The sequence below is a fragment of the Maylandia zebra genome, linkage group LG13 (genome assembly GCF_041146795.1).
Source record: "Maylandia zebra isolate NMK-2024a linkage group LG13, Mzebra_GT3a, whole genome shotgun sequence".
NCBI classification, from domain to species: domain Eukaryota; kingdom Metazoa; phylum Chordata; class Actinopteri; order Cichliformes; family Cichlidae; genus Maylandia; species Maylandia zebra.
Genome location: NC_135179.1, coordinates 8,001,614 through 8,029,306, shown reverse-complemented (window position 1 = coordinate 8,029,306; position 27,693 = coordinate 8,001,614). Strand labels below are relative to the sequence as shown.

At 40.8% G+C, this 27,693-nt stretch overlaps 1 protein-coding gene across 2 annotated transcripts; it reads left to right on the top strand.

Moving 5' to 3' along the window:
- The first annotated feature begins 231 nt into the window (after window positions 1–231).
- On the top strand, window positions 232–27,671 carry wipf1b (WAS/WASL interacting protein family, member 1b). Of its 2 annotated transcripts, XM_004553491.3 has the most exons (10): window positions 232–398; window positions 10,137–10,244; window positions 21,856–21,964; window positions 22,887–23,016; window positions 23,192–23,347; window positions 23,446–24,172; window positions 25,471–25,571; window positions 25,737–25,913; window positions 26,423–26,536; window positions 27,388–27,671. In XM_004553491.3, the coding sequence occupies exons 3-10, from the start codon at window positions 21,902–21,904 to the stop codon at window positions 27,438–27,440; spliced, it is 1,521 nt and encodes a 506-aa protein (XP_004553548.2). In that variant the 5' UTR covers window positions 232–398; window positions 10,137–10,244; window positions 21,856–21,901; the 3' UTR covers window positions 27,441–27,671. The 2 variants fall into 2 exon arrangements, with proteins under 2 accessions (XP_004553548.2, XP_004553549.2); XM_004553492.3 differs by lacking the exon at window positions 10,137–10,244.
- The last annotated feature ends 22 nt before the right edge of the window (window positions 27,672–27,693 follow it).

Below are 27,693 nucleotides of genomic sequence, written 5' to 3'. Positions count from 1 at the left end.
AGTGCCACCACATACCTTCCCCTCTAGACACACACCTACATCTTAATATTTACTGGTAACACTACCGAAGTTATTACAATGTTTTATGACTAAATGTCTTGTGTTGTCTATAGAAAGTATAAATATTATTTATGGTCTCATTTAGCTAAACTACATTTTCTACACAGTCACTGTGATCATGAAACTACTTCCTCATGTAGCTCTCCTTCAGCAGTCTTTGCTCAACCCACTGTGCACAAGGCTCTGGATGAGGCGAGTGTGGCAGGGCTGTCTGTCTGCCTGCCAGCCCTCTGCAGACTTCAGGATTGGCTGCGTAGCGGTCCTCAACATCAACCATATTGTGTTGACGGTCGATGGAAGATTACATCGGCCGTGGACAGCAATTCGGTCTTGCAGAGGTAAGTTAAGCAAACATTGTCTTAAATTTCGTTGAAGTTTTGCTTTTGTGTGATTGTGTGGAGAAAATAAAAAGCTTCACTTAAGCGGAAACCGTGACAGACGAGTTCGCTGTACAAGCAGAAAGAAGGAGAATTGTCATCTTTCCGAAAGCAGCTGGGAATGATTTGAGCAGAGATGGAAACAACTGTTTATTTCAAGATCAGAAGAGTAGTTTACACGCTTAAAATACGACTTTAAGGCACTTGCGGGGATCTGGCTGGGACTTTGGGCACAGGCCAGGGTTTTTTTCCTTCTTCATTCCACCCACAAATAGTGCTCAGTGTTGGTTTCTGTTAAAACTTCCGATTTTTCATAGATCATGAAGATGTAGCTCGTCTCTCTTACAGTTAAGCTACACATAAGGCATGCGTTTCGTGTTGCGTAATTGTAAAGAGAGCTACAGGCGTGCGGGGACGGGCTGCAATGTTGGGTTTTATTTTCAAAGAGCCTTGTAAAAAGCAGGGGCCACTTGTGGCAACACACACACACACATACAAAAATGCACTTGACTACAGCTGCACAGAAGAGATATTAGGCTGAAAGCGTATAACGCGAGTTTGTGTGCGTCCACAACCTGTTTGGCAAGCAGTATCTCTGCATGCACTTACACAGACAGATTCATAAACCCGAGCTAGTACTGTAAACGTTTAGTTTATAAGGCTACTTACTTTGAATGGAGGAATGGCGACAACACATTAATCAAATGGGGAACACAGTACTGCTTCCCTTCTCTGCAAGGCCTGGAGAGTCACTTTCACAGTTTAGCAGCCACTTTATCTGACATTTCTTAGCTCCAGTCTGACTTGCATGGCTTTATCAGTAGTTTAAATCAGTTGACTTTTTCTTTCTTTCCACTGTGTAGCTTTTCTTGATATTGTGTAATATCTCACCTGTTACTGTTGTTCAAAAAACTTTACGTTTTGGTGCCTGGGTAGATAACTTTTTTCAGATATGGGGAGTCGGCAAACATGCTGGTATAGTTCGGGACACTTGACACTAAAAGGAACACTTGTAAATTAACCAAGTATACATTTCGTTCTGAATGGTGTGAAATTGACTTGAATTCAGTTTTCCGTACTGAAGCACTACTGAAATGCTATTTGTGCATTTGTCAATATGTAGCCACTTCTTATTTCTTATATCCTCAGTGTATTAATTCACCAAACCTCCTGGTTTGTCCCAGACCTCTCTCACTTTATTTACTTAATTGCATAATGTATTCAGAGCATTAGTGCACCAGTAGCTCCAGGGATGATGATCCAGTGTGATCTGTGCATTTCATCAAAGCAATGTCTAGAAGGACAAAAGAATAGAGTAGGCTGTAAGTATCTTGGATCTTAATGACTCATTTTATTACCCCCCCCCCCCCCCCCCCCCCAAAAAAAAAAAAAAAGGTTTTAAATGCCTCTTTTAGAGGGGATGATGTTGTCGTGTTGTTCCTGGAACTATGGCACCTATAGAGATTTGTTTCTTCCATTAGAAAGTTTTGTTAATTTAAGATTATTAGAGATGCTTTTAAACTGAAAGCATTACCATACAAGCACTCATTGAGCTTTGTTCCATCCTCAGTAAGAAGCAGGCTTTATTGCTCATAAGTAGAGCCTCTTGAAATCTGCAGTGAAGTCAAGTATCCTTAACTGGGGAAATGGACTGTATTCTTGAAATTACTTTTAACTGAGGACAGTTTAGAGCACTTTACATTTACCTATGCTGCAAGAGCGCCTGTATCAGCTACTGGGATAATGTTTGGATACATTGTGGGGGCTCAGGGTTAGGATTATGTGTCTTGACCTTTAGTATCTTGCTGAAAGTTACTTGACTGCGTGAGTGAGGATGACTAGAAGTGGTGCTTTTTGGGATCCTGAAACTTGGAAAAAAATCCAATACTTTCACGTCAGTGCCATCACATCTTCTTTGACTTGACCTTTTCAAGCTTTGTCTATTAAGCGGCCTAATAAGGTAGCTGTGTGTAAATATGTGGTGTTCCTGTGTAACCTTATTTTGGACTGAACCTGTTACTTCTCTGGATTACAACCTTCAAAAAGAGCAGCACTGTGTAGAAAGTTTTGTTCTACTTTATGTCTGGGTTTCATTAAAATCGTTTGAGGTTTTGGTCATTGCACAACAGAGGGCAGCCTCGTGAGTGTGCTCATATCGCCCCCGGTTGTATTTCATTCATGTGCCTCGTCACAGAACTAGTATTAGCTCAGAGTTCTTTTCATTCCACAGTGCGCAGTGGGCCGAACCCAGCGTCAGTTAGGAAGCGAGGAGCTTCCACTTCTGTCATCTCCTAAAATAACTCAGAAAAGACATGTTCTAAGAAACATCATACCATTTCCTTCTATGAAGGCTATGATGTGAAAAGAAATGCACCACTGTTCAGATGCATTTGTGTAGCATGTGCGGGTAGTAGTAAAACCAAAAAACTCGTTTTTTGTGCTCTGCTCGGTTTCCTGTGTAAAGCATGTGATTCTGGCACCACTGTGTCCGTCCAGTACTGAAATTCATGACCATGTGCTTCATGTGCCATTAATGTAACCAGCCAAAGCTATAAACAGGCACAGTCACAAATGAAACAATGATTTATGTGGTCAGGAAATGCCAGAGTGGTTAAATTCCAACGCTTGATTAGTATTCCTCCAATTCAATGTCACTATTCATTCTGGTACTCTACGTTTTTCCCAACTGCATATCAATCATGGGATAATTATTTTAACTTAACAGATGTACAAGTTAAAGTGTTTCTTCAAATAAGCATTAGCTGTTGCATATTTTCCGATGTTTTTTTCACACTATTGAAGCATTTAAGTGACACAATTGTGTCATCTCTGTTTAACCTACACTATATGAGTCATATGCGGTCTGATGTGTGATCACAAAGCATCTAAAGTGACTGAGTGGCCTGCAGGCAAGTTCCACTAACACTCATGTGACTGTGACATACAGCAAAGGATGAGTCTCTTCTCTTCTCTTCTCTTCTCTTCTCTTCTCTTCTCTTCTCTTCTCTTCAGCCTAATGAGTCTAATAACAGTGTTTGATGTTTGCATCTATATTAATACCATATTTGAAGTTGTGTGTTGAGATGCAAAAAAAATCAATAAGCATTTGAACCCCATGACATTCCTTCCTGAACTCTATTGAGAGTCCTGAACTCTATTGAGACTTCCCTGTGTCTACACAGGGAAGTGTGTAATATATAGACTATATAGACAATATAGACTGCAAGCCGTATTATCACATTAATACCACACTTTTTGTGCACTAGGCTGCTGTGTAGTAGATTTATATGCTGCTGCTTTACACCAACACCTGCCTTTATTTTGTCATATTACATTTTTACAACTGAAAAAAAACCCCAGTCTGGAACCTATAGACTTATCCATGTTTGTATTGGTGATGCACTGCCAACATATTCCCCTTACATATATAAGTGCTGATACCTCAGCCAACCCACCAACCCTGGGTTGACTTACTGAGTTGTGTTACCATTCAGCCTGACAAAAGAAGTATAAATGAACCTAGATACATGTTTCCAAAGATAAGGAAAATATATCTTGGGTATGTTGAACTTGCTTTATAGTACATGCTTTAGGTGTGGTTGTGATGTCAATGGTAACAAAGAGGAAATACTGAGACACAACTCCGCTCAGACTGTGAATCTGATAGGGCTGAATATGCCCGAGACACAACAAGAGTGCCTGCTGTGGTTGTGAAGACTACAGAGATGGTGTGTAACCTTTTCAAACTCTTATTACAGTATATTACAGCAGCACATAAACACCCAGCACGCCCCTGCGGGCGGTTTATCCTTCAAGCTCGGGTCCTCTACCAGAGGCCTGGGAGCTTGAGGGTCCTGCGCAGTATCTTAGCTGTTCCCAGGACTGCGCTCTTCTGGACAGAGATCTCCGATGTTGTTCCCGGGATCTGCTGGAGCCACTCGCCTAGCTTGGGAGTCACCGCACCTAGTGCTCCGATTACCACGGGGACCACCGTTACCTTCACCCTCCACATCCTCTCGAGCTCTTCTCTGAGCCCTTGGTATTTCTCCAGCTTCTCGTGTTCCTTCTTCCTGATATTGCTGTCATTCGGAACCGCTACATCGATCACTACGGCCGTCTTCTTCTGTTTGTCTACCACCACTATGTCCGGTTGGTTAGCCACCACCATTTTGTCCGTCTGTATCTGGAAGTCCCACAGGATCTTAGCTCGGTCATTCTCCACCACCCTTGGGGGCATCTCCCATTTTGACCTCGGGACTTCCAGGTTATACTCCGCACAGATGTTCCTGTACACTATGCCGGCCACTTGGTTATGGCGTTCCATGTATGCCTTGCCTGCTAGCATCTTGCACCCTGCTGTTATGTGCTGGATTGTCTCTGGGGCATCTTTACACAGCCTGCACCTGGGGTCTTGCCTGGTGTGATAGACCCCAGCCTCTATGGATCTTGTGCTCAGAGCTTGTTCTTGTGCTGCCATGATTAGTGCCTCTGTGCTGTCTTTCAGTCCAGCTTTGTCCAGCCACTGGTAGGATTTCTGGATATCAGCCACCACCTCTATCTGCCGGTGGTACATACCGTGCAGGGGCCTGTCCTTCCATGATGGTTCCTCGTCTCCCTCCTCTTTCTTGGGTTTCTGCTGCCTGAGGTATTCACTGAGCACTCGGTCAGTTGGGGCCATCTTCCCAATGTATTCTTGGATGTTCCTTGTCTCATCCTGGACTGTGGTGCTGACACTCACCAGTCCCCGGCCCCCTTCCTTCCGCTTAGCGTACAGCCTCAGGGTGCTGGACTTGGGGTGAAACCCTCCATGCATGGTAAGGAGCTTTCTTGTCTTTATGTCAGTGGCTTCTATCTCCTCCTTTGGCCAGCCTATTACCCCAGCAGGGTACCTGATCACGGGCAGGGCGTACGTGTTGATGGCCCGGATCTTGTTCTTACCATTCAGCTGACTCCTCAGGACTTGCCTGACCCTCTGCAGGTACTTGGTGGTTGCAGCTTTTCTAGCGGCCTCTTCATGGTTCCCATTCGCCTGCGGGATCCCCAAGTACTTGTAACTGTCCTCTATGTCTGCAATGTTGCCTTCTGGTAGTTCAATCCCCTCAGTTCTGACTACCTTCCCTCTCTTTGTTACCATCCGACTACACTTCTCCAGTCCGAACGACATTCCAATGTCATTGCTGTATAGCCTGGTAGTGTGGATCAGTGAATCGATGTCTCGTTCACTCTTGGCATACAGCTTGATGTCATCCATGTACAGGAGGTGGCTGACAACTGCTCCGTTCCGTAGTCGGTATCCGTAGCCAGTCTTGTTAATGATCTCACTGAGGGGGTTCAGGCCTATGCAGAACAGCAGTGGGGACAGAGCATCTCCTTGGTAGATCCCGCACTTGATGGTGACTTGTGCTATGGGCTTGGAGTTGGCCTCTAGTGTTGTACGCCACATCCCCATTGAGTTCCTGATGAAGGCTCTTAGGGTCCCATTGATCTTGTACAATTCTAGGCATTCCAGTATCCAGCTGTGGGGCATTGAGTCATAGGCCTTCTTGTAATCAATCCAGGCAGTGCACAGGTTGGTCAGTCTGGTCTTGCAGTCTCGGCTGATTGTTCTGTCTACCAGTAGCTGGTGTTTTGCGCCTCTGGTATTCTTGCCAATTCCTTTCTGTGTCCCGCTCATGTATTGACCCATGTGCCTGTTCATCTTAGCCGATATGATGCCTGACAGGAGCTTCCATGTAGTACTGAGGCAGGTTATTGGTCGGTAGTTGGAGGGGACCGGTCCCTTCTTGGGGTCCTTGGGGATCAGGACCGTCCGGCCTTCAGTTAGCCATTCTGGGTGTCTCTCGTTAACTAGCAGCTGGTTCATTTGTGCTGCCAGACGCTCGTGGAGTGCAGTTAGCTTCTTCAGCCAGTAGGCGTGAACCATGTCGGGCCCTGGTGCTGTCCAACTCTTCATACTGGAGACCCTTTCTTGGATATCTGCCACTGTGATGGTTACTGGACCCTGTTCAGGGAGGTCGCTGTGGTCTGCCCTCAGATCCTCTAGCCACTGAGCATTGCCGTTATGGGTTGCATCCTTCTCCCATATGCTCTTCCAGTATTGCTCCGTCTCCAGCCTTGGTGGTGCTGTTCTCTTATTGTTCCCTTGCCACTGAGAGTACACCTTTGCTGGTTCTGTGGAGAACAGCTGGTTTATTCTCCTGCCTTCTATCTCTCTGGTGTACCTCCTCAAGCGGCTGGCCAAGGCTGTGAGTCTTTGCTTGGCAGTTTCCAAGGCCTCAGGTATGGACAGCTTGCTGTATTTCTTAGGCACCTTATTCGTCGCACCTTTCTGCAACTCCGTTAGTTGGCTAACCTCTCTCCGTGCTACTTTGATCTTGCCCTCTAGCCTCCTTCTCCATGGAGGGTACTGCCCCTTGTGGCTGTTCAACTTGTAGCCAAGCATCTCACTGATCACTGCTGCCGTATTGTAGATCAGCTTGTTAGTGTCGGTAATCGTGGTTGTAGGTATTGCCCGTAGTGCTGCATTAACATCATCTAGCAGACCTTCTGAGGGTACTTCACGTAATCTTGGTAACCGGCTACAGGGGATCCAGGTTTCAAGCTTGGCCATGATCCTATTTTTCAGGTCAGTTCCTCTCGCACTCAACGATCCTTCTCCTATCACACTTGGGGCTATGTACCCAATCTCGGGTGGGGGTGATGATATCTCCCCCCTGACCTGGCGTCCTGACTCCTCCTTGCCGTAGCATTTGTGTTGTACCTCGTCAATGTCTAGCTGTGAGAGCAGTCCCTTCTTTCGAATGTTGGAACACTGAGCTACTAGTTGTTTCGCCGTCATTGTGGATGTTGGGTATCGAAGAATCCATAGGTCCCTCATCCTATTCATGTAGCCCCTTCCACCGGGGTTACTTGCGTAGTAGCATTCCAACAACGCCCTGTTTTCGTCCCTTGCCCACCGATGCCTTCTTGTTCCAGTAGCCCACTTTTCGTCAGGGTGCCCTGGTTCCTCAACACCTGACGCGGACCTTGTTGATCCGGGCGACGTCCGAGCCGGCATGCCTTCATATTTATCTGTCTCGCTCATGTCTGCGGTAGGCTTGCTTAGCATAGGGGGTCTAGCCTTAGGACCCTTACTGGATACAGACGCCCCAGGCAGGAATCGAACTTGCGACCCTCTGCTCCAAAGGCGTGTAGTCTAACCACTACGCTATCCAGCTGCTTAACAATATATATATATATATACCAGACATGGGGCTATGTACCCAATCTCGGGTATATATATATATATATATATATATATATATATATATATATATATATATATATATGACACTTAAGTTAATTTAAAATTTGACATGCCACAAGAAATACATCAGCATTTCAGGTAGAAGCCTGTGGCAATTTTGGAATATGGAGTCATCCACTTGCTGTTACGAGCTAGACAAAAAGATTGATAGCTCTCTCATATCTGTTAGTTTAAGATCAAGCTACAACCAGCACCGACTTAGCTTAGTACGGAGTGGAAACAGGGAAACGGTTATCTTTGCTTTGTCATAACAGAACTCACCCACAAACACCTGACTAATGAAAACGTGTCTGGTATGAAACAGTGCAGACAGCCTCTGTTCTATAGGGAGGTATAAGAACAAAAATGTGACTCTGTTCCTTTAAAGATGCATTTTCCTAGATTATTTTTGAGATTTACTACAGTTGCAGCCCAAACTGCTGATGCTGCAGTGACTAAACACTGCAACATGATGTAATGGGAAAACATCTTAGACATAGTGTTGGTGCATAACAAAAAATAACCCGTGCATCTCCAAAAAAGTCACACACTGAAAGATACTTAATACTTAATCTCTGGATTCAAAGCTTTAAGACTGTTTAATTTTAGCAGGATCTGTGCAGAATGAGTAAAAATACACTAATACACACTGCATGCTAAAGTATTGTAATGTAAATCACCATGCTATTGCTAGGGATGCATTTAAGCAGGGCTAGAAAACATGGAAGGATTTTGCTGTTGATCTCTTAAAGGTTAATGTTCTTGTGTTTCAGAATGTTTCGAGGAGATATAGAGGGATGTTTGTTTTTTGAATGCTTGCTTCATTCTCAGTCATTTATCAGTCCCATCACCTGCAATGACTGTGTTTAAATCTGTGTTTGCTTTGTTTGGGTGAGTGATGATTTAACAGAATAGGCATTTCTTTGATGGATTAGCCAGTTGCAACAGTCTCCGTTAAGGGAAACAGTGGCCTTTTATATGGTTAACTGAGGTAACTACCCAGACGTGTTTTTTCCCCTCACTGGAGACTCGATTCTGGTAAAGAAAAACAGCTGAGTACATGAGAATAAGCCAAGGTGTCTCCTTAAGACGCTGCTCTGTTGCTGTAGTTGGATGGAAAGCGGAGACATGAGGGAGAGTATTGAAGTGCAGCTGACGGTGGCTTGGCAGACCGCCTCTGACTGTGTGGTGAAGCAGGAAGTTTGACACTGAGAGCACAGGAAGCGTCTGCTGTGGAGCTATGCTAACCTTTATGTCCAGCCACATTATGGGCTGGAATCAATCAATTCACTTTCAGTTAAATAACAGCTGCACCTGATATTCTGTCATTAAAAAGCAGGGGAAAATAAATAAATAAATATATATATATATATATATTGTGTGTGTGTGTATATGTATATGACACAGTCATGTCCCATTCACCACACAGCAGCTGAAGACACCAAATTGTAGCAAAAAAGAAAATGTTTTGGTGTCATCACTAGGCTTCAGTTTGCAGGATGCAAAAAGACTGACAAAGATGTTAATGTTCCTAGCTGGTTCATCTCAGTACTCACTTGACTCTACTGCACTCAGGTGTTGCATACCAAAGAGCTGTTAATTTTATAAAATATATAAAAAATGTCTCTTGATAATAGTGTAACATCTATTTATCAATTAGTGAAATTGGCCATTAAGGCCACCTTTAGAATCTTAGATCTTAAACAGTCGCACAAAATAACACTGCCTTTCTATGTAAAGAAGTATCGAAATCTGGTTGTGCAGGAAGGTCACTGCAACCAAATAGGTCATCACATCTTGTAAACTGAGTGAAGAGCAAGCGAGCGAGGGTGCGCTAATTCCTCTTCTCTGAGGTTTCACCTTTTTTATAGTCGCTGTTTGTTTCACACACAGTGTGCAGATGATCTTTACTTGAAAAGAACGTCCTTTAAAACATGAATTGCAATGCTGATGAATTACTGCATTTAACTTTTAAAAGTATAATATATTATAGATACATTACTTCTAAAAACTCTAGAAGGACCTTGTTGTGCTAGATTATATAACAAAAAATAACTTTGCATATTTCTTCTTATTTAGTGAATTTTGCTGCCTCAGTGTACGATTGCATTCTAATGATATTGCTGGACTCCTACCTGGATGAATAACCTCCACAGAGGTCAGATATTTGCTGGATTTCTATTGGCCCAGACTTCTTTTTAAACTCCAGCTCCCCTCCCCCTCCACCAGGTGGGGGAACTGAAAAAAGGAAGTGGTGCACGCTGTATGTATGCTCTGTATGTGTTTAAGAGGGACTTCTCTGAATATGTGATATGCAACTTTAGAGGAAGTGGAATCAAGAAGTCCTACTTGGTAATGAATGTGTGTTGAAGACTTTTAGATGCTACTAATCTTCTGTTTTTTTCCGTTTTCAGCTGTATGTGGCTGCTGTTCGCATTTTGCCTTTTTATGAGGAATGAGCTAAGGTGCTTTTTCTACTGTCTACTGAATATACTGCTGATTCTTCTATGGACACAGATTGAGTAAGTCCATTCACTTCTATGTTCTTTCCACTGTTTTGCGTCACATTAAAAAAAAAAGACTCTAAATCAGCCTGAAGTCTGTTGTTAACCTGGCGGCCCCTTTTTTGGAGTAGTTTAGTTGAAGTTATGAGCTAAAAAATAATTTGTTCCTATGGTGAGGAAGTTTGAGGGCAAAGCCCAGTCTTGGTTAAAGCCAGCTGAGCATCCGTTAGAATTCATTTCCTGGATTCTTTTAGTAATGTGAAAGTACATTGCATTGAGAAACTAGATAAAACAAATACATTAGGTAATGAATGCTGACCTTTTACAACATAACACTCAAAGTTTAGGTTCTTCAAAAGCAATTAGATGGATAAACATAACACATTGACTTCCTGGAGTTGTTTAGCCCACATTAGCAGACTTGCTATATTGTACATGATGATGATCTTACCGGGCCCCATTTAGCTCTAGCTTATTGTGGTCTTTCGCTGTCTTAAGCCTGGTCTTCACCGTAACAGGTGAGTTACTTAGTATGCTGCAGATTCAGCATACTAGATCAATTTCTTTGCCCTGAAAAGGTCTTTATTAGGTTTGGATTTATGTTCAAGAATATCATGTTTAACAAGGATATTAGTTTTGATGCATTTAACTGAATCTGAGCACAAAGAATGTGAAACAGCAGTACAACAACACAGTAGTTCAGCTGGCAATAATTATTAAGGCAATAGCATAACAGAAACACCACCAATATGCAGTCACATGCTTTCAATGCTATTTTCCGGTGTATTTTTTGCCTTAGCCTTATTTTGTTTCAGCTCATTGGGCTGTGACTCAGGAGCCTACATTTGTATTTGCAAACTACAAATGGGCCTTTCTGCTCTTTGAGGATTAATGATCATTGTGAGTTTATATTCACAGTAATCCTCAAAATTCTAGCAAAAGATAGATATGCATGCCTACATCTTAGATTATCATTATTATTATTATTGATTTTTTTTGCACCACGTAGCTTGACTGTCAATTCAGTATGTTATACAAGAACATTATATATAATAATATAATGTTTCTCCTACTTCCCTGTTATATTTTCTAACATATGTTGTTAGAAAGTATCCAACTGTTTTTGAGTTTCATCTTCACTTGTGTGGTCATCTCCTATCTGAGTCTTTTGTGCATGATCTGTTTTTAAATGACATGCTGCTGCCCAAACAGTGTCTCTGGAGTCTATATAGCCTTGAGGTGACTGTTGTAATTTGGAACTATATAATTAAATATAAACTGAAACATAATAACTACATGTCCAGTTACTTTGAAAGCCCTTGCAATCTGGCTGTTGTGTTAAAAGAGGTCTTTGAATAACCAACTCTGTGGGTAGTTATAGAATGTACCATCAATTTAAAAAACATAATTTTTTTTATTTAAAAGGACTGTATTGAATCATCCTTCAGCCTGCTTCAGAAAAAACACACATGATGAATCGTAAAACAAAATCTTTGAATGGTAGCCAAAGTCAAGGTAAATACATTGTCTTTTTTGTAGGAAGTGGTGTAGGTATGGAGGAAAACCAGAAAAAATGGTAAAAGTGGTTAGAAATCACATCACGTCGCCGAGTGGTTTCATATGCCTGTCCAGTCTATATTTGTCTTATGTGAATTTTGTGCAATAACCTTTTTTTCCTTTTCTGCTTAAATGTTGTCTGTCCATATTTCAATGCAGGTCAGGGGAAAAACACAAATCCACAATACTTACAATAACGTTTTTTGAAGAAAAACTTAGGTGTTTTTTTTGTTGTTGTTGGAGGAAGACACATTCCCATCACAAACTATTTTCAGCTTTTAATTCTATTTTGGAGAAATGTTTGAGAGGTAAAATTACCCTGCTGAGTCGAAGACTAAAACAGCAGCAATGGAACCACATCTGTCAACATTCAGCTGGTGTGTGTGTCAGCGGGTGTGTGTATGTGAACACACCACAGGATGTTAGCTTAGCCACTCAGCACTGTTTCTGCTTAGTGTCAGACACATTTATTACTACCCTGGGCTTCTTGTAAAGTGTATAATATTACAGTTTTCCTGCAGCTCATGTTTAAAATCACCTCACATTCGGATCCTTTTGGAATTGGCATCAAATTTTTTGTTCGATTTCCAATGCATGAAAATGTTAAAATAGTAATTTGTAGTTATAGAGTTAAAATTTTTGAAATACACAAAATGTGTCTGATTTGTCTTATCGTTTATGGTAACTTAACACTCACTACTGAACCTGTTTGCAGCTTGGGTGGAGTTGAATGAAAAGTGATTGCAGGCTTCCCCTTAATGATAAGCCCGCTTCCACCCAACATGACCCCTTTGAAATTATTACACATGGTTATACTGACAAACAGCTTTTTAAAAAATAGTTTATACACAGTCTTCCACATTTCTTTACTTCCATATGAATGTAGAATCAATCTTTGGAAAAGTTACTATTTTGGCCATTCATCTGCACGTAATCAAAATGTTGAAGTCAGTTTGAGATAAAATCAGCTTTTATTTATTTATTTATTTATTTTTTGCCTGTCCCTGTGTGGGATTGTCAATATTTGTCAATGCCATTTCCATAGAGAAGCACTGTCCACCCTCCCACCCTGCAAGCATAGTGCATGGCACAAACGCAAAAAACACAACAGCTCTTATCAACATTACAGATGGAGAGAAACGCACACTGGTGAGTTCATTTCCCACGTGCAGGAAAAGAATAACAAACAATGTATGTAATAACAGTAAGGGAGCCTTGTTCACATACAGTGATGAATGACTTTTGGCTCACGGTAACGGTGAATACAAGTGGATGGATACCAGAATACCAGCTATATTATCAAGTCATTAAATGGTCCTTGTTTCTTCTTTACTTGTTTCTTTTTGTCTTTGTGCTAACCTGTTTGTTCTTGTATACGTGTAAAACTGAAGTGCAATTTGTGGAAAGAAAAAAATAACAAAAGGGGGGCGGATTCCTGCTCTAATTCACGAACCACAGCGTTCCTGTATGCTCTGAAGCCTGATAGTGTTTGTTACTGCTGTGCATCTAACATTTGTGAACTTTAAATAATCAAGTTTAGAGCTTGAAAATAAAATCACAACATTTACAATATTGTGATGTATTTTTTTAATTAATCATTATGCACAATATTCTAAATGCCATATATTTCTTTTCAGACATTCACCATCGCATGCAATAATGTAAATGCTTTAAGATGCCAGAATTAAATTTCCCTTCCACTTAGCTAATTCCACTTAGCTATTTGGCTAGTTGTGCCATTTAACTTTAACAGTGAATATGAAATAATGTCAAAATACAGGAGTGCAAATTTCTAAGCTCCATAAGAAAACGCTCAGCTTTGATGATGGACTTTCTGGCTTTCATGTGGAGCATGTCATGTCACCCCTCTTTTATCCAGAAAGGGACAGAGGTGATTCTGTTCGATTAACTGAGAACAGTAGTAGACTTCTGAAGTCTAAAAGTTAATGTGTTAATGTATGTGAATTCACTCTATAATGTTATTTTTACAGTACCAGGCTTTAACTGTGAATGATGCAGTGAATCACAGTCAGATTAGGGTTATTCTTGCCACACAGAAGTGTGGCTGCTCCTTTGTATCTGCACATCATAGCTCCATCGCTTATGAAGCCAACAACCTGTGCACGTTAACGTTTTTTCAGAGACACCCTTTAGAACAAGAGTTTTCAACTTTGGGATATCACAAACAGCAACCCCGAGGTATAACGGCTATTTAACAAGTTGTAAAGAAAAGCTGCAGATCTGATCTTTGTAGAGAATTATTGCTGATCAGGCACATTTTAGACTCAGCAGCCTCTTTGATCAGAAATATTTTTTAGAATTTTTGTGACGTTCCTATGAAATTTGACACTCTGAATCCTTTTAATTTCTCTTTTCATTAGATAGCTTTCTTGTTGAAATGGCAACACTATTATGGCGGTATAATAAAAAGTCCAAATGGTATGGGAGTTAGATGGTCCTGTATATGCAGTGCCATCTCTTCTGTTTACAGACCACAAGCACTCAAAGTCAATTTCTAATTGTATTGTGGTTTGCGACATAGACTATTTGAAGATATAGTGCTAAAAATCAGAGGGTTTGTGGGGGTTGTATTCCTACGAGCCGTAATACATATTTTTGCAAAGGCTGTAGCATGTAGACTGGGGGGTCTGCCCATCCATTTTCACAAAACAGACAGAGATACAATCCCTCTGCTTTCTCTCTTTATGAATAGACACTTCTCGCTAAATTCAAAGAGGTTAGATGTGTGAGCATGTATGTCAGTTTGTATGTGCATGCACGTGTGCACAAGTGTGTATGCACGTGAGTCATGTATGTCAGTTTGTATGTGCATGCACGTGTGCACAAGTGTGTATGCACGTGAGTCATGTGTGTTGGTTCAGTGCAAAGATGCCAAGATGAAAGTATAATGGGGCCGATTAAATTTAATGTGTTAGTGGGAAAACACTTTGACTGGCATTCGGTTACCGATAACTCATTGCAGCAAGCCCAGCCAGTGGTGCTTTGGGGACACATAGACGTGACTTAATAAGCTACCAAAATGTGATGTTTCCATTTTAGGGAGCCTTCAGTCGGTAAAATGCATCAAGTTAGCGAGTCACCAAGCAATGAAATGTGGAGATCTTAACAAAAGAACAAACTTTGTTCTTCTTCAGGGTAGCAGTCACAAAGTCTGTGCTTTGTAATATGAATTTGTGTATGTATGATTTTACTTAAGCAGTAAATCTAATGAGGATGTGGAGCACAGGGGGTTCAGTGGCGGGATGAAGAAGCCTTTTTATGACCATTTGTAAACTGAAGCATATGTTAGAGGTTGAGTCTGTGTTTTCATGGAGTCTCTTCAAAGTCCCTCAAATCTTCCTCCCTGCTTCTCCCTTCTTGCTCCTCTCTGTTTGTCAAAGGAACCATTGTGAAGTGCTTTGCTAATATTAGGCTATGTGTGAATAAGAGAGAGGGAGAGAAGTTTTGAAGCGCATTTTACCATTTCATCACACAAGCCTGTTTCCTTTGGGGAAGTTGATGTCTTTCTGCAGTTAGTCAGAGCTGTTTCAGCATTATTTAAAAATGCAGCTAGCACACAGCTCATAATGCAAATTAATTCTTGTTTTGTTGTTGTCACCTTAAATAACTTACATGCTCACTTTCAACTATATAAAACCAGAAAGGTGGTTTTAACCACAGCTTCACTCCCTTGCCAACACACGAGAGTGGATGGATTGTGCATTGAACACAATGACCAGTTGTCAGCAGTGAATGCACCCAACAATTAACTGCACTCTTCAGATATTGCACCAACTGACATCACACGAACTGTGTACTAGGGAACTGGCAGGTGGAAAATCATTCAACTATGTCGGAAATTTGCATTCTCAAATGCATTCTGTCAGGTATTCAGGGTTCAATGCATGTGTGAAAAATGTCTTTGGTAATCCTGACGCTCACTTACCAGTCTTCTATCTGCAGTTGTATCAGTGTAATTTCATCACTGGGAGAGGAAATGAGTTGATGCAGCAGTCTTGGTATTTGGCAACTTAGCCATATTTGGAGAAAATTTACTACAGATAAAAGCAAGATCAGACATCCCTTGTTTGTTAGTCCTTTACTGATTACCAGGATATCATGAATTAACCTCTTGCTAGTAATCTAATCCTTGCGCTGTCTACTGTGATTTCAATGTTATTTTTTTTCTTTATGTAGCATCAAATCACAACAGCAGTCACCTCAATTGTAAAGCAAAGACCCTACAATAATACACAGAAAAGGAATGCCTTAAAATAGCATTCTTTGTAATGTCTTTGAGGGGAATTAGGGGACTTCTCTAGCTTCAAAAATAAATCTGTTGTATAAAAGTCTATAGACCAATAGGCTTAGGGGCTCACTCATGAGTTTCAAATCTTTTTGAATACTGCATAATGTTTATTGTATGATTGCAGGTTGTATGAGCATAAAATCACACAGTTTACCAGACATTTAATTTCAGTTTCTTGAGTTTTTCAGTCTCATCCAACCCTCATCACAGCCAAACGCCAAGATGGATGAGGCTTCACAGCAGGACTTCACTAAGCACTAGTAGAAATCACAGTTGTGTCTCTCTCATACAATGTCTGGTGGTAACTCAAAAAATGAATTGAATTTAATAATTCTGTGGGGTTGGCTTGGGCCAGCTTCATCTTATCAAGACAACTTGGACAATTCTATGTTTCAAAATTTATGGGAGCAGTTTGTTCAAGCATGCCTGTGCCCCAGTGCACAAATCAAGGTCCCTAAAGGCATGGGCTGGGTGCCTTTAGAGACCTTGATTGTGGAAGAACTTCATTGGGTCGCACAGAGTGCTGACCTCTACCGCACCGTACACCTTTGGGACACATTAGATTGCAAGTCAGGCCCTGTTCTACAACATCATTATCTGTCCTCAAAATGCTTGGGAATTCTGGATGAATGAGTAAAAATTCCCACACACATACTCCAAAATTTTGCTGAAAGCCTACCCGGAAGAGTAACGGCCTTTATAACTGCAAAAGTTACTCCACCTATTTAAAGTGGATTGTCCTAAAAGGTTGTGTAGAAGTGTAGGTGGCTTCGTACCTTTTGTCTATGTATAATTTCTATGATTATCATCTACTTGTACCACAGTAGAAAGCGCAAGGATAAATTATATTGCAAGTATCAGGATATAATGCTTGTCTTCAAAGCCAAATACATTGCTACTGTAAGAGGAAAACTCGTTTAAAACAAATATATATGTCATTAACTAACACGTTAGTTTTTCCTGTGTATCAGTGTTGACAGAGCTACTCTGTGATCACAGAGGTTAGGTAAGCTCGGGCACAGTAGGCAAGAGGTCTTTCACAATCTTCAAAAACACCCCACACGAACTGATACATTATATTTCCAAATAAATGTTATACACTGAATTTTTCAACTCTGTAGTTTTTAAAACAGAAATATTTAGGAATTGGTGAACATCTTTGTGCACCAACACACAATTTTCTTCTAAATCCTCTCTTTACTCTTCACCGAATCTGTATTCTTATTACTGCTAAATATGACTAAAGAATGTATGAAAGGAATTGCAAATGAGAAGTTTCCAATTTCTGAGTAACTTAATTACTTGAGGTGGTGTGATATACCAGCCCTGACACTGATGCATGTTTACGGTACATGCTGTCCTCTTTAGACTCTGTTCTCACTCAGTGTTTTATCGTTTGTTTCTGCAGCATTTACAGGCTTTTTCTTGCTCTACATTGAGAAATAACTGCCTAATGTTTCAACTTCTTACTAATAATCATGTTGAATATTATTGTTATTGTTTTTTTGCTATAAACATGTTCTTTTTTCCCTGTAACAGATATACAGTTGTTATAATGGAAGTAAATTTGTATGACATTTGCTGTATCCCTATAACAACCCCAGTACGAGATGGGGATCATTTTTGAAGACCCATGTATGCCTTACAATAAGATTTGTGTTGCTAGCTTTAGGAAGCAGACAAAATCTAAACTTCACTTTTCGCTGTTTTGAGACACTGAGAGCGACAAAGGACGCAGGAACCAGTGAGACTGGGCGATAGGGAAAGGGCATTGAGTGAAACTGTCCGAGACTGAGAAAAGAAGGCTGATAGTTCATGCAAGGGTGAACATGAAGGCACAAAAAAGGAGGAACATGGGGGTTATACACACATGCAGGGTGTGTGTGTGGAGTTGGGGTGTGGTTTGGCGAGTCACAGTTGAGAGAAAGAAAATGAGGTAGGAGAATATCAAAATGATGCGTGGCTGCGATGTAGAGGCATCGGATGGCAACCGGATGGCTGCGGTTCTTGAGGCGCATCGTGACTTCCTGTTTGTCAGCAGCATACAGGAAGTAAGAGGCCCCTTGAGGATGGTCTTTTTTTATGCGTGCAAATAAAAATGAAGTGAGAACGTGAGGTGTGTATTTTTGTGAGATGAAACAGTTGATATGGATAAATACAAGTGAAAGTTAGTCAATAAGGTTAAATGCCTTTTGCCTACTGTACGTGGCCTCGCCTAACCTCTGTGATTAGAGTAGTTATGTTGACACTGGTAAACAGACAAACCAATGAGTTTGTTTGTTATTTGCATTCAGACTAGTTTGCCATTATGATAGCAATGGATTAGGCTTAGAAAATAAATATTATATTATTTATATATTCATCTTTGGAGTAAATCAGTAATCACAACCCTGCCTTGATTACTTCGTGGCTTTTTTTACATCAACCTTTTTTATCAAACAGGTAATTTAAACTATCCACTCAGATATCGACTCAGAAGTCTTGTTCATTTTCAGTTTATTTGGGGAAGTGTCAAATGTGAGTGACGCACTGGGTTTCTGACACCTTCCTGACATCATTTTCTCTGGTAGTAAACAAGTCTTACTCTTTACTGGAATCTTAGTCCTTTTCTCATAGGGTGAAATGTGACTGGTGACATGGCCACTTGCATTGGTGTAGTGTTCTGGATACATTGCATTACAGACAGGGATTGCACTTATTTGCCTCATCGATGAGAGTTTACATTCAAGAGATCCAATTGAAAAGAACTTTTAAACTTAAGCACGTAATGATGGAGATCCAGCTCATTATTTTTGTTTTTCTTTGCCATCCTTATGACACAGTTACTGTTATACAAACAGACAACTGTACTGAACATTTCTATCTGACTTAACTCTTGAAATGCAGGTAAACCAGTATACTTGCATAACTACACGTCAGCGGTCACATAAAATAATCTTAGATTCAGTTAGATACATTGGTATCTTGTGATAGGTTAAGAAAAACTGAATCTCTCCCTCGTGAAAAACAACGCATAGTGGATGCTTGAAGCAAATGAGTTTAGCAAGTTCATAGTTCTGCCTGATGTTAGAACAGAAAGCTGCCGCTGCACAGCTTCATGGACATGAGAATCAGTGGTCTGCAGCTGTTTCTACATCAGCCATGTTCAGTTTGTCCTTAAGCTGCATGCATTCACTATTCACGTACTGTTTTTCTTTCCCCTATTTTCTTCTCAGTGGAAAAGAGCAATGGTAATGAGAATAATAGCAGCTAATACATTATCACAGTCACAGGATGGTGTGTTAATCATCAGTATTTTATTATAAGCATTATAAACTCTTGGACTTCCCATTGGCATTTACACAGAATGAGCCCTTGTAACATTGTCTTCTGGCTTTGTAAAAATAAACTCTTTATATAGATTTACAACACTTTTTGAAGCTGTGGTTACAGGAACTGAACACTCAAGTTCCTTAGTGATGAAACTTTTACTGTCAGTTTGCCGTTGTATGTGAGATCGATATCAACTGATTTGTTGTTATGACCTGCTACTCCTCATATTTCTGGAAAAAAATATTTCCTTCTCGAGCGATCTTGTCTCCGTCGTTTACTTTCAGTTCCTCCAAGAATTCAACATAGCATAAATACATGACATTATAGTGCAAAGGGTGATACATTTTCCAGTCAGAACCACTTTTATTAGTAATGTTTAGTTAAAAAAAGACTCGACTAAAGAGGAAGTCATATCATAGAGAGCCTTTGCTGCTGTCTTTGCAGTTGCTGGACTCCCCCACTGATTTGTACAGCAGGCTAAAACCCAAGTGGAGCTCAGATGTAGTGAACGAGCACCACCACGATAAATGATTGTGATGTTGTGCGATCCCTGCCAGTCAAACAAAGTAACCTACAGTTTTTGTTTTTTTGTTTTTTTTGTATTCTGCATATTTTCAGACTTCTCACCAAATTTAAGGAAATGAAAGTAACTTTCTTTAGCCACTGTTTTTTGTGTGCAAAATATATAGACGCATGCACTTCAGTGCAGTCAGCTCATAGTATCTACTGTACTTGTCATTAAATAAACTACAGCTTAAAATACTTTAAAAAGGATTTCCTTGTGGTATTTTTCTAAACAGTTATTAGCATCCATATGTAGTCCTATCAATCCCTGCTAGTCTGTGAATGACAGAGATTTTGCTAGAGAAATGATCATCAGAGTGTGCTTTTGCTGTCTGGCACGAACATAATGAGAACTGTTACTTCCACACCAACATTTTGTAGTTTAACCTTTTGGTTTGTAGAAACTAGTTGAGGAAGTCAGAGAGTAACTCACAGCACAATACTATCACATCAAAGCTATGTATAATGTTGCGTTCCTGTGATATTTGAAACACGAAACAGTTATCTGTAATCTACACACATAAGCCACACTATTAGGTACACCTCGCTACGTATTATATAGTTGTGGCAAATTTGTCAGATGCACATCCAAGATGCAAATCTTCTGTTCCACAACATCCCAAAGGTGCACTGTTGGATTGAAATCTGATGACTGTGAAATACATTTGAATACAGTGAACTCACTGCCATATTCAAGCAGCCAGTCTGAGATGATTTGAAATGTGTCATCCTGCTGGACGCAGCCATCAGTGGCTGGATGGACAATAGCAGGTTGGCTGTGAAGTTTAAACAATGCTCAGTTGGTACTAAGGCTCTAAATGTGTACCACCAACCTGAACCACTGGCCAGATTGGATCCATGCTTTCATGTTGGTGAAATTCTGACTCTACCATTTGAATGTCATGGCAGAAATTAAGACTCATCAGACTAGGTAACTTGTTTCCGATATTCATTCATGTAATTTCAATGAATTCGTATGAATCCTCAGTTTCCTTTTTTTAGCTGACCTGAGTGGCAACAGGCGTGGCCTTCTAGCCCATGTGCTTCAAGGCTTGCTGTTAATTTAAAGATCCTCTTCTGCTTAACTTGGTTTGTAAAGAGTTCTTATTTGAGTTACTGTTGCCCTTGCATCAGCTCAAAGCAGTCTGGCCCTGGCATCAAGAAGGCATTTTCTCCCAGAGGACTGCTGCTCACTGGAAACTTTCTCTTTAGGACCATTCTCTATAAACTCTAGAGACGGTTGTATGGGAAAGTCATAGTAGTTCATAGGTTTCTGAAATACTCAGACCAACCGGTCTGGGACCAACTGCCATGCCAAATTCAAAGTCACTTAAATCACCTTTATCACTCAATCAGATGCTTCATTTGAACTTCAGCTGGTCATCTGTTTCATGTCTACATGCCTTAATGCTTCGAGTTGCTGCCATGTGATTGGCTGATTAGATTTTTATGTTAATGGGCAGTTGAACACGTGTACCTAACAAACTGGCGAGTAAGTGTATCACAAAAACCGTGTAACTGAAGGAGGAAAAAAATGTCCCTAAAAAGGCAAAAAGCAATGGCAATCACTACATTGTGATGTCAGCAGCATACAGCATTTTTGTCACTATTTTTGTGATTCAGTTTTGTTTGCCGTCTGCCATTTTTTTACTGTCTCTACCATCCTGTGGTGGAGTCATGAATAATATAGTCATCAGAAAAGCCTTTAATTGATAAACAAATTGTAAGAGGAAACACAAATGTACTGCAGTGCAAGCATCCTGCCTCATCCCTAATGGGACACTGGGATGCTTTAAAAATGCAGTCTGCTGCTTAAGAGGTCCAAACATAATTCAACATCAGCTTGTTTTCCCTGTTTTTCAAGAATGTCTGTGATCTGTATTCCAGGGTGCGGCATCCAGTGCAGATAGAGTAAAACAGAGGAAAGCAGAAGATGCCAGGACCACCTCCACCACCGCCACCTCCAGCAGCTCCCCCTCCTCCTACTTTTGCTCTTGTGAGTTTTTGTTTTCATTTATCTAAATCAAGCCAGATCTGTTGCTCTGTTCTACTGAGCTAGAGACATCTTGTGGCCATATAATGTCATAACAAATCTTTTTTTTTTTGTTATTTTTCATTCATAGTTTCATCTACATGGCCTGTCACTTTAAAGTTGAAGTAATTTAAGAAATGACAGTTTTCTCTTTCTTTCACTGACTGTTTATCCATCTCTCTATAAAATGCTATAAAGTAATGTAGTGTTGAAAAGCTTGCTCTAGAAATCTAAAAGCTTACAATTGACTAGGTACCCTGCCAAAAATGAAAGAAATGTCAACATTTTAATCACATCCTCAATGTAATAGATTGACCTTACCTCTTTGAGCATTTAATAGCAACAGCATCTTCACCGTTTCACACTGAAGAATATGTGTTGGAGCTTTTTTTTTATTATTTCAAAAGGAAAATGCTATTTAATTTCCAGAAATTAGTCTTTTGTGACAGACGAAAAGACCACCCACTTTGAGGCATTTGACTGGTTGAAGGCATGGCAGATAGCAATCAGCAGTGATGCGACCAGCAGAAAAAGGGCAGTGTAATTTCTGCCAAGAATTTGAAGGGAAAAGAAAGCTTAAATATGTATTGAACACTGGGTAATAATGAACAGTATCATCCTTTGCTGAGTTGCGTTGTCCAGTAATATCTGAAAAAGAAGTGCAGGCATGTTCAAAACAACAATATTAATGTTAGATGTATTATAAATCCCTTAATCAAAAATATATCAAAATAACTTGTAACCTTGATTTTAACCACTAACATTTTGCTTTAATGTTAATTTAATGACATCTTTTTCCAATTAAGCATAACTAATTACAATTACATGTATTTCTCAATTTGCTAGTGGCTTCCAAAGGCTGACAGTGTTTGTGTGTCTTTTTCAGGCCAACACAGAAAAACCAAATCTAAGCCGTTCAGAGCAGCATGGAAGGAGTGCTCTTTTGTCTGATATTGGTAAAGGAGCCAGACTAAAGAAAACTGTTACAAATGACCGCAGTGCACCCGTATTTGACAGTAAGTCGATGTCATTTCAGTGACTATTTCAGTTATGATTGCAAAGGAGAAATAATGGGAGTTAGTCATATTAACTTAGTCACAAGTAATGAGGAAATAATATGATTCAGTAATGAATGTCCTCCACATGTCGCAAGAATGATTAACTCAATATTTGTTTGTTTTTTTCTATCAGAACCCAAAGGAGGAGGAGGAGGTGGGGGAGGAGGAGGAGGAGGAGGAGGCGGGGGAGGAGGAGGAGGATGTGGTGGTGGGGCTCCTGCTGGCTTAGGAGGCCTGTTTGCGGGTGGGATGCCAAAACTGAGATCTGCAGCGAACAGAGACTCCAATGGTAAAAAAAAAAAAAAAAAAAGATACAAAACAATGACAAACAACAAAGAAAATTTTGTGCAATCTCGTAGTTTATTTTTCCGTTTTGTTCTCTGTCAGACTCGGGACCCAGCCGAGGACCCATTCTCCCACCTGGAGGCCGATCCGGTGGCCCAAGCCCTTTTGGTGGTGGTGGAAGCCCTAGCGGCGGACCACCTAGACTTCCAGGAACCCCTGCTGGTGGCCGTAGCAGTGCCCCTGATCTTCCCAAGGGCCGCCCAGGTTTTCCATCCAGGCAAGACTCTCCAGGAGGTGCTCCTCCTCCCGTACCCAACACACCTCGACCTGCTCAGTCCTTCCCATCTCGTGGGGGCCCACCTCCACCATCACTCCCCACAGGACCAAGGCCGGGCCATGGATCTCCATCTGGACCACCAAGCATTCCATCAGGGAGGCACGGCCCTCTTCCTCCGCCACCAGGAGGTTCCACACCAGGCCCTCGAACAAGCTTCTCCTCGCCTCCTCCACCTTCAAATAGCAGCAGACCTCCCTTACCACCTGCTCCAGGAGGGAGGCCCCCACTTCCTGATGATCGACCGCCACCACCACCTGCCCCTGGAGGACACCGGCCATCCATACCACGTGACATGCCGCCACCTCCTCCTCCTTCAGTCAACTCCAAACCTTCTCCGTCTGTTGCTTCTTCCTCACCTTCGCGTCCCACACCCGGTGGGGGTGCACCTCCTCTTCCACCAGGACGTCCAGGGCCTCCTTCCTTACCTCCCACCCCAGTAGGAGGTGATGACCCCTCACCTCGTCTACCCCAAAGAAACAGCTCGCTCAACAGGTACTGACAAAGTTTTATCTGATATGCCACCTGAAATCTGTTAAATCTTAATGGATGACTGCAAGAAATAAGAAATGCAGCGGTGCATTTCTTATCAGACAATGTGAGCATGGTATCTACTTTGGTCGACATATCAGAGTTTGCATAGATTCAAATCTAATAGCTGTTCTATGATGCTGCAGTTCACACTTCATGCAAAGGAACCAGTACCTTCCTTAAAAAGGCCACTCGCAGTTTGAAAACTTAAGTTGAATGTTGATAAAATCTTTTTTTTTTCTCGAATTTAATTTGGCTTTAAACTAAGAGGTTTCCTAGTCTAGTCACAGTCTAAAACATACATACCACTAAGCACTTACTCTAGCTTTGGAAGGTTCCTGTTGCTACTGAGGTGGGAAACCTACTGTTAAATTAGGTGTTTGCTTTGCTATTAAGCAGTAGGTAATCGTCCCAAACCACAAAATAAATGACAAACAGATAAAGCAAAATTAAGTACACAATAAAACAGCAAACTTGCAAATTGCAAGGAAAAATAAAAATAAAGCTAAACTACCTGTCCACACCAAAAAACACAAAATAATGTGTGTATCTATAAAAAAGTTAAGTCTACCCCACTCCTCAGCTTTCAGGATGATCTGATATCGTCGTGTTGGTGTTTTTGCTGGAACAACATAGTAAATGTTGCTCCAGGATCAACATTGCAAGTGACCAATCACATTGTTGTGACGTTATTCTTTGGCGCGCCAAGCCATTCGTGCATTTATGAAATTCCAATGTTGCAAGGACAATATCAATTCTGCTTAGTGTTTATTAAAGGGTTAGGGTTAGGTAAAAGTATGATGTCACAATATTCTGATTGGTCACTTGCAATGTTGATGCTGGAACAACATTTACTATGTTGATCTGGGAACAACACCAACATGACAATATCAGATTGTGGCAGGTTTCATCTCTTAGCTAAACTCCACCTGGTGTCTGCTTACAACATTGGCTGATTTAACAGATGGCATTCAAACATTGCTAACTGTGGAGAACAGAAGGAGAGGTGCACACAGCAACATCCAAGTTTGTTTAACTAAAATGGCAAAAGTGACTGGGGTGCAAATCTGAAAGAAGAGCGATTAGTGCTTGATGCTCTATGAAGTTAAATCTGTATGTCGTATTTCAGATATGCAGTTTAATCCTCAAGGTTTTAAAGTAGTGTGCACAATGATTTATATTTCCTAAGGGATGTGTGCTTAAAAAATAGGGATACTTTAAAAAGGATTAACATAGATTAATATTACATTTATCTTCGCCAGCCATAGTCCAGCACCACCACCTACCCGGTCAGGACCTCTCCCTCCTCCTCCAAATGAGAGACCACCAGCTCTTGGAAGGAACCAGTCATCAGTACGCTCGGGTAAAAAAGAGCTCACCTGTTAATTGAACTATGAATTACTGCAGCATTCTAATTTTATATTAGACATATTTATGATATAGCATGCCCATTAACATCAAAAGTTACTGGATTTTATGCCACTTTGGATCATTTAACATCCTATTGTTTTTTTCTCCCGCTCCAAAGGCCCTCTACCTCCTCCACCTCCTGCAGGTCGACCTATGGGACGGCCAGGCCCAGAGCCCCCTCGTGGTGGACCCGGAGGCAGGCCTCCCCTTCCTCCTGACAGGCCGGGAACAGGAGGTGGGTTTCCTCCACCACCACCCATGGGGAATGGTTTCCAAAACCACAACCAAATACAAGGTGAGAAAAACCTTTAATATGTCATTAAGGTTTATTTGAGTAGTCTATAAAATAATTTTGCTACTTTATGGCAAGACGATGCAAAAATAAAGAGGAAAATAGCACTGAAGTATGTCGAGTCTGTTTAAGGAACAACAATAAAATCCTAAAACCAGCACGTAAGCCCATGTGTACCAGTGGTTACTTTCCAAACAGAAGAGGCTAACTCTGACTTCTAAAGGACTTTTTCAGACGATATCCTTCAGCACTGTTTTTAAGACGTAAAGTCTGTTATGTTCAGTTATGGCAAAAGAACTCACTCACCTCCGCTGCAGTTGTTTTTACTCCTTTAACCAAAGTAGTAAGATTGTAAAACGAGTTTACAGGGATCCATTTTTTAAAATTACATTTTTAGTCATGTTTCATCCAATTCTAAACAAATACAATATCCTTTATACATATACTGTCATAAAGCTAAGTCATTCTCCTGGAGAAATTAACACTGACACCTTCATTCTTTCCATTAATAGATGAGTGGGAGGGTCGGTTCAATTTTCACCCAGTGTCAGACCTTCCTCCACCTGAGCCCTATGTGCACTCCCAGAAGACCTACCCCAGTAAGCTTGGCAAAAATGAAAGCAAAGGTGAGTTCTGCATGTTATCTGCACTCAGCATCGTTAGATGATCTTCATGCAGTTTTCAGTTTGCTTAGTAACCTGTTAAAGACACTGACAGACCAGTGCATAACATTACATATTTTAACATTACTTTGGACATGAGCCACTTGATCCACAGTCCTTTACAGCACAAAAAACATCAGAAAAAAGGAAAGAATACAAAACAGGAAAAAGTGATGCTGATTATAACATTACAAATTAACGATATATTATTGATTTAATATATTCAATATGAGATTCTAATCAAAGCAAAGTAGTTTATCAGCATTCCTTTATGGTTTGTAAATTACTTCTGATGAACTGACATCTGACATTGTAGCTCCTCATTTCAGCCCAGGCCACGTTCTGGTACCAGTCCTAATTGTGTTGTCTGTGGCCTATTACTACTAGCCTCAACATTAATTTATCTCTCTTATAATCGTCTGCAGTACTTTTCCGACATTTGACAATAACTCCCATTTAACTCCCAACATCAAAGTTTGCTGTCCCTCCCAGTTCATTACTTTGCTTTTGTAATCTTCTTTTCAACAATCAATCAATGTCCCAACTGTAAAACGTCACAACATTCAGTTTAGTTCTGTTAAGTCTTTCTGGCTATAATCAGACTACCTTACAATATTTAAGCATTTGTGCACCATTAAATTAAAAATATTGAACTCACTAAAGATTTTGGCTGATATTTACATTATATTAGTCCAAACTTCCAAACAAGTGGGAAAACTGTTGATCTGGCTTGTCAGACACTGCCATCTGGTGGAAGAAAACATGCTCTGTTACTAAAGAAAGCACTAACTTTGTGTGTCTTTGATTCTTTGCAGGTTCTGGTAAAAAGGAAAGAGGAGCACCTCCTCTTCCTCCTATACCCAGGTGAAGATAAGATGGAAGCTATCGCAACACTTGGAACTACCCCCTTTGTCTACCTGCCCTATTTGTCTTTTTTGTTGCGCTCATTGTGCTTTGACCTGCAGCATGTAGTTCAAGTAAGAACTGCAACATGTAAGATGGACCTGAAATACAGTTGTCCAAAAAAAGGACAAACTCACAATGTGGAGTTTACATCATGTGCCTCTGTAACAGCAGAATGACACATTAAATGACCAAAGCATGTTTATATTTTGGTACAC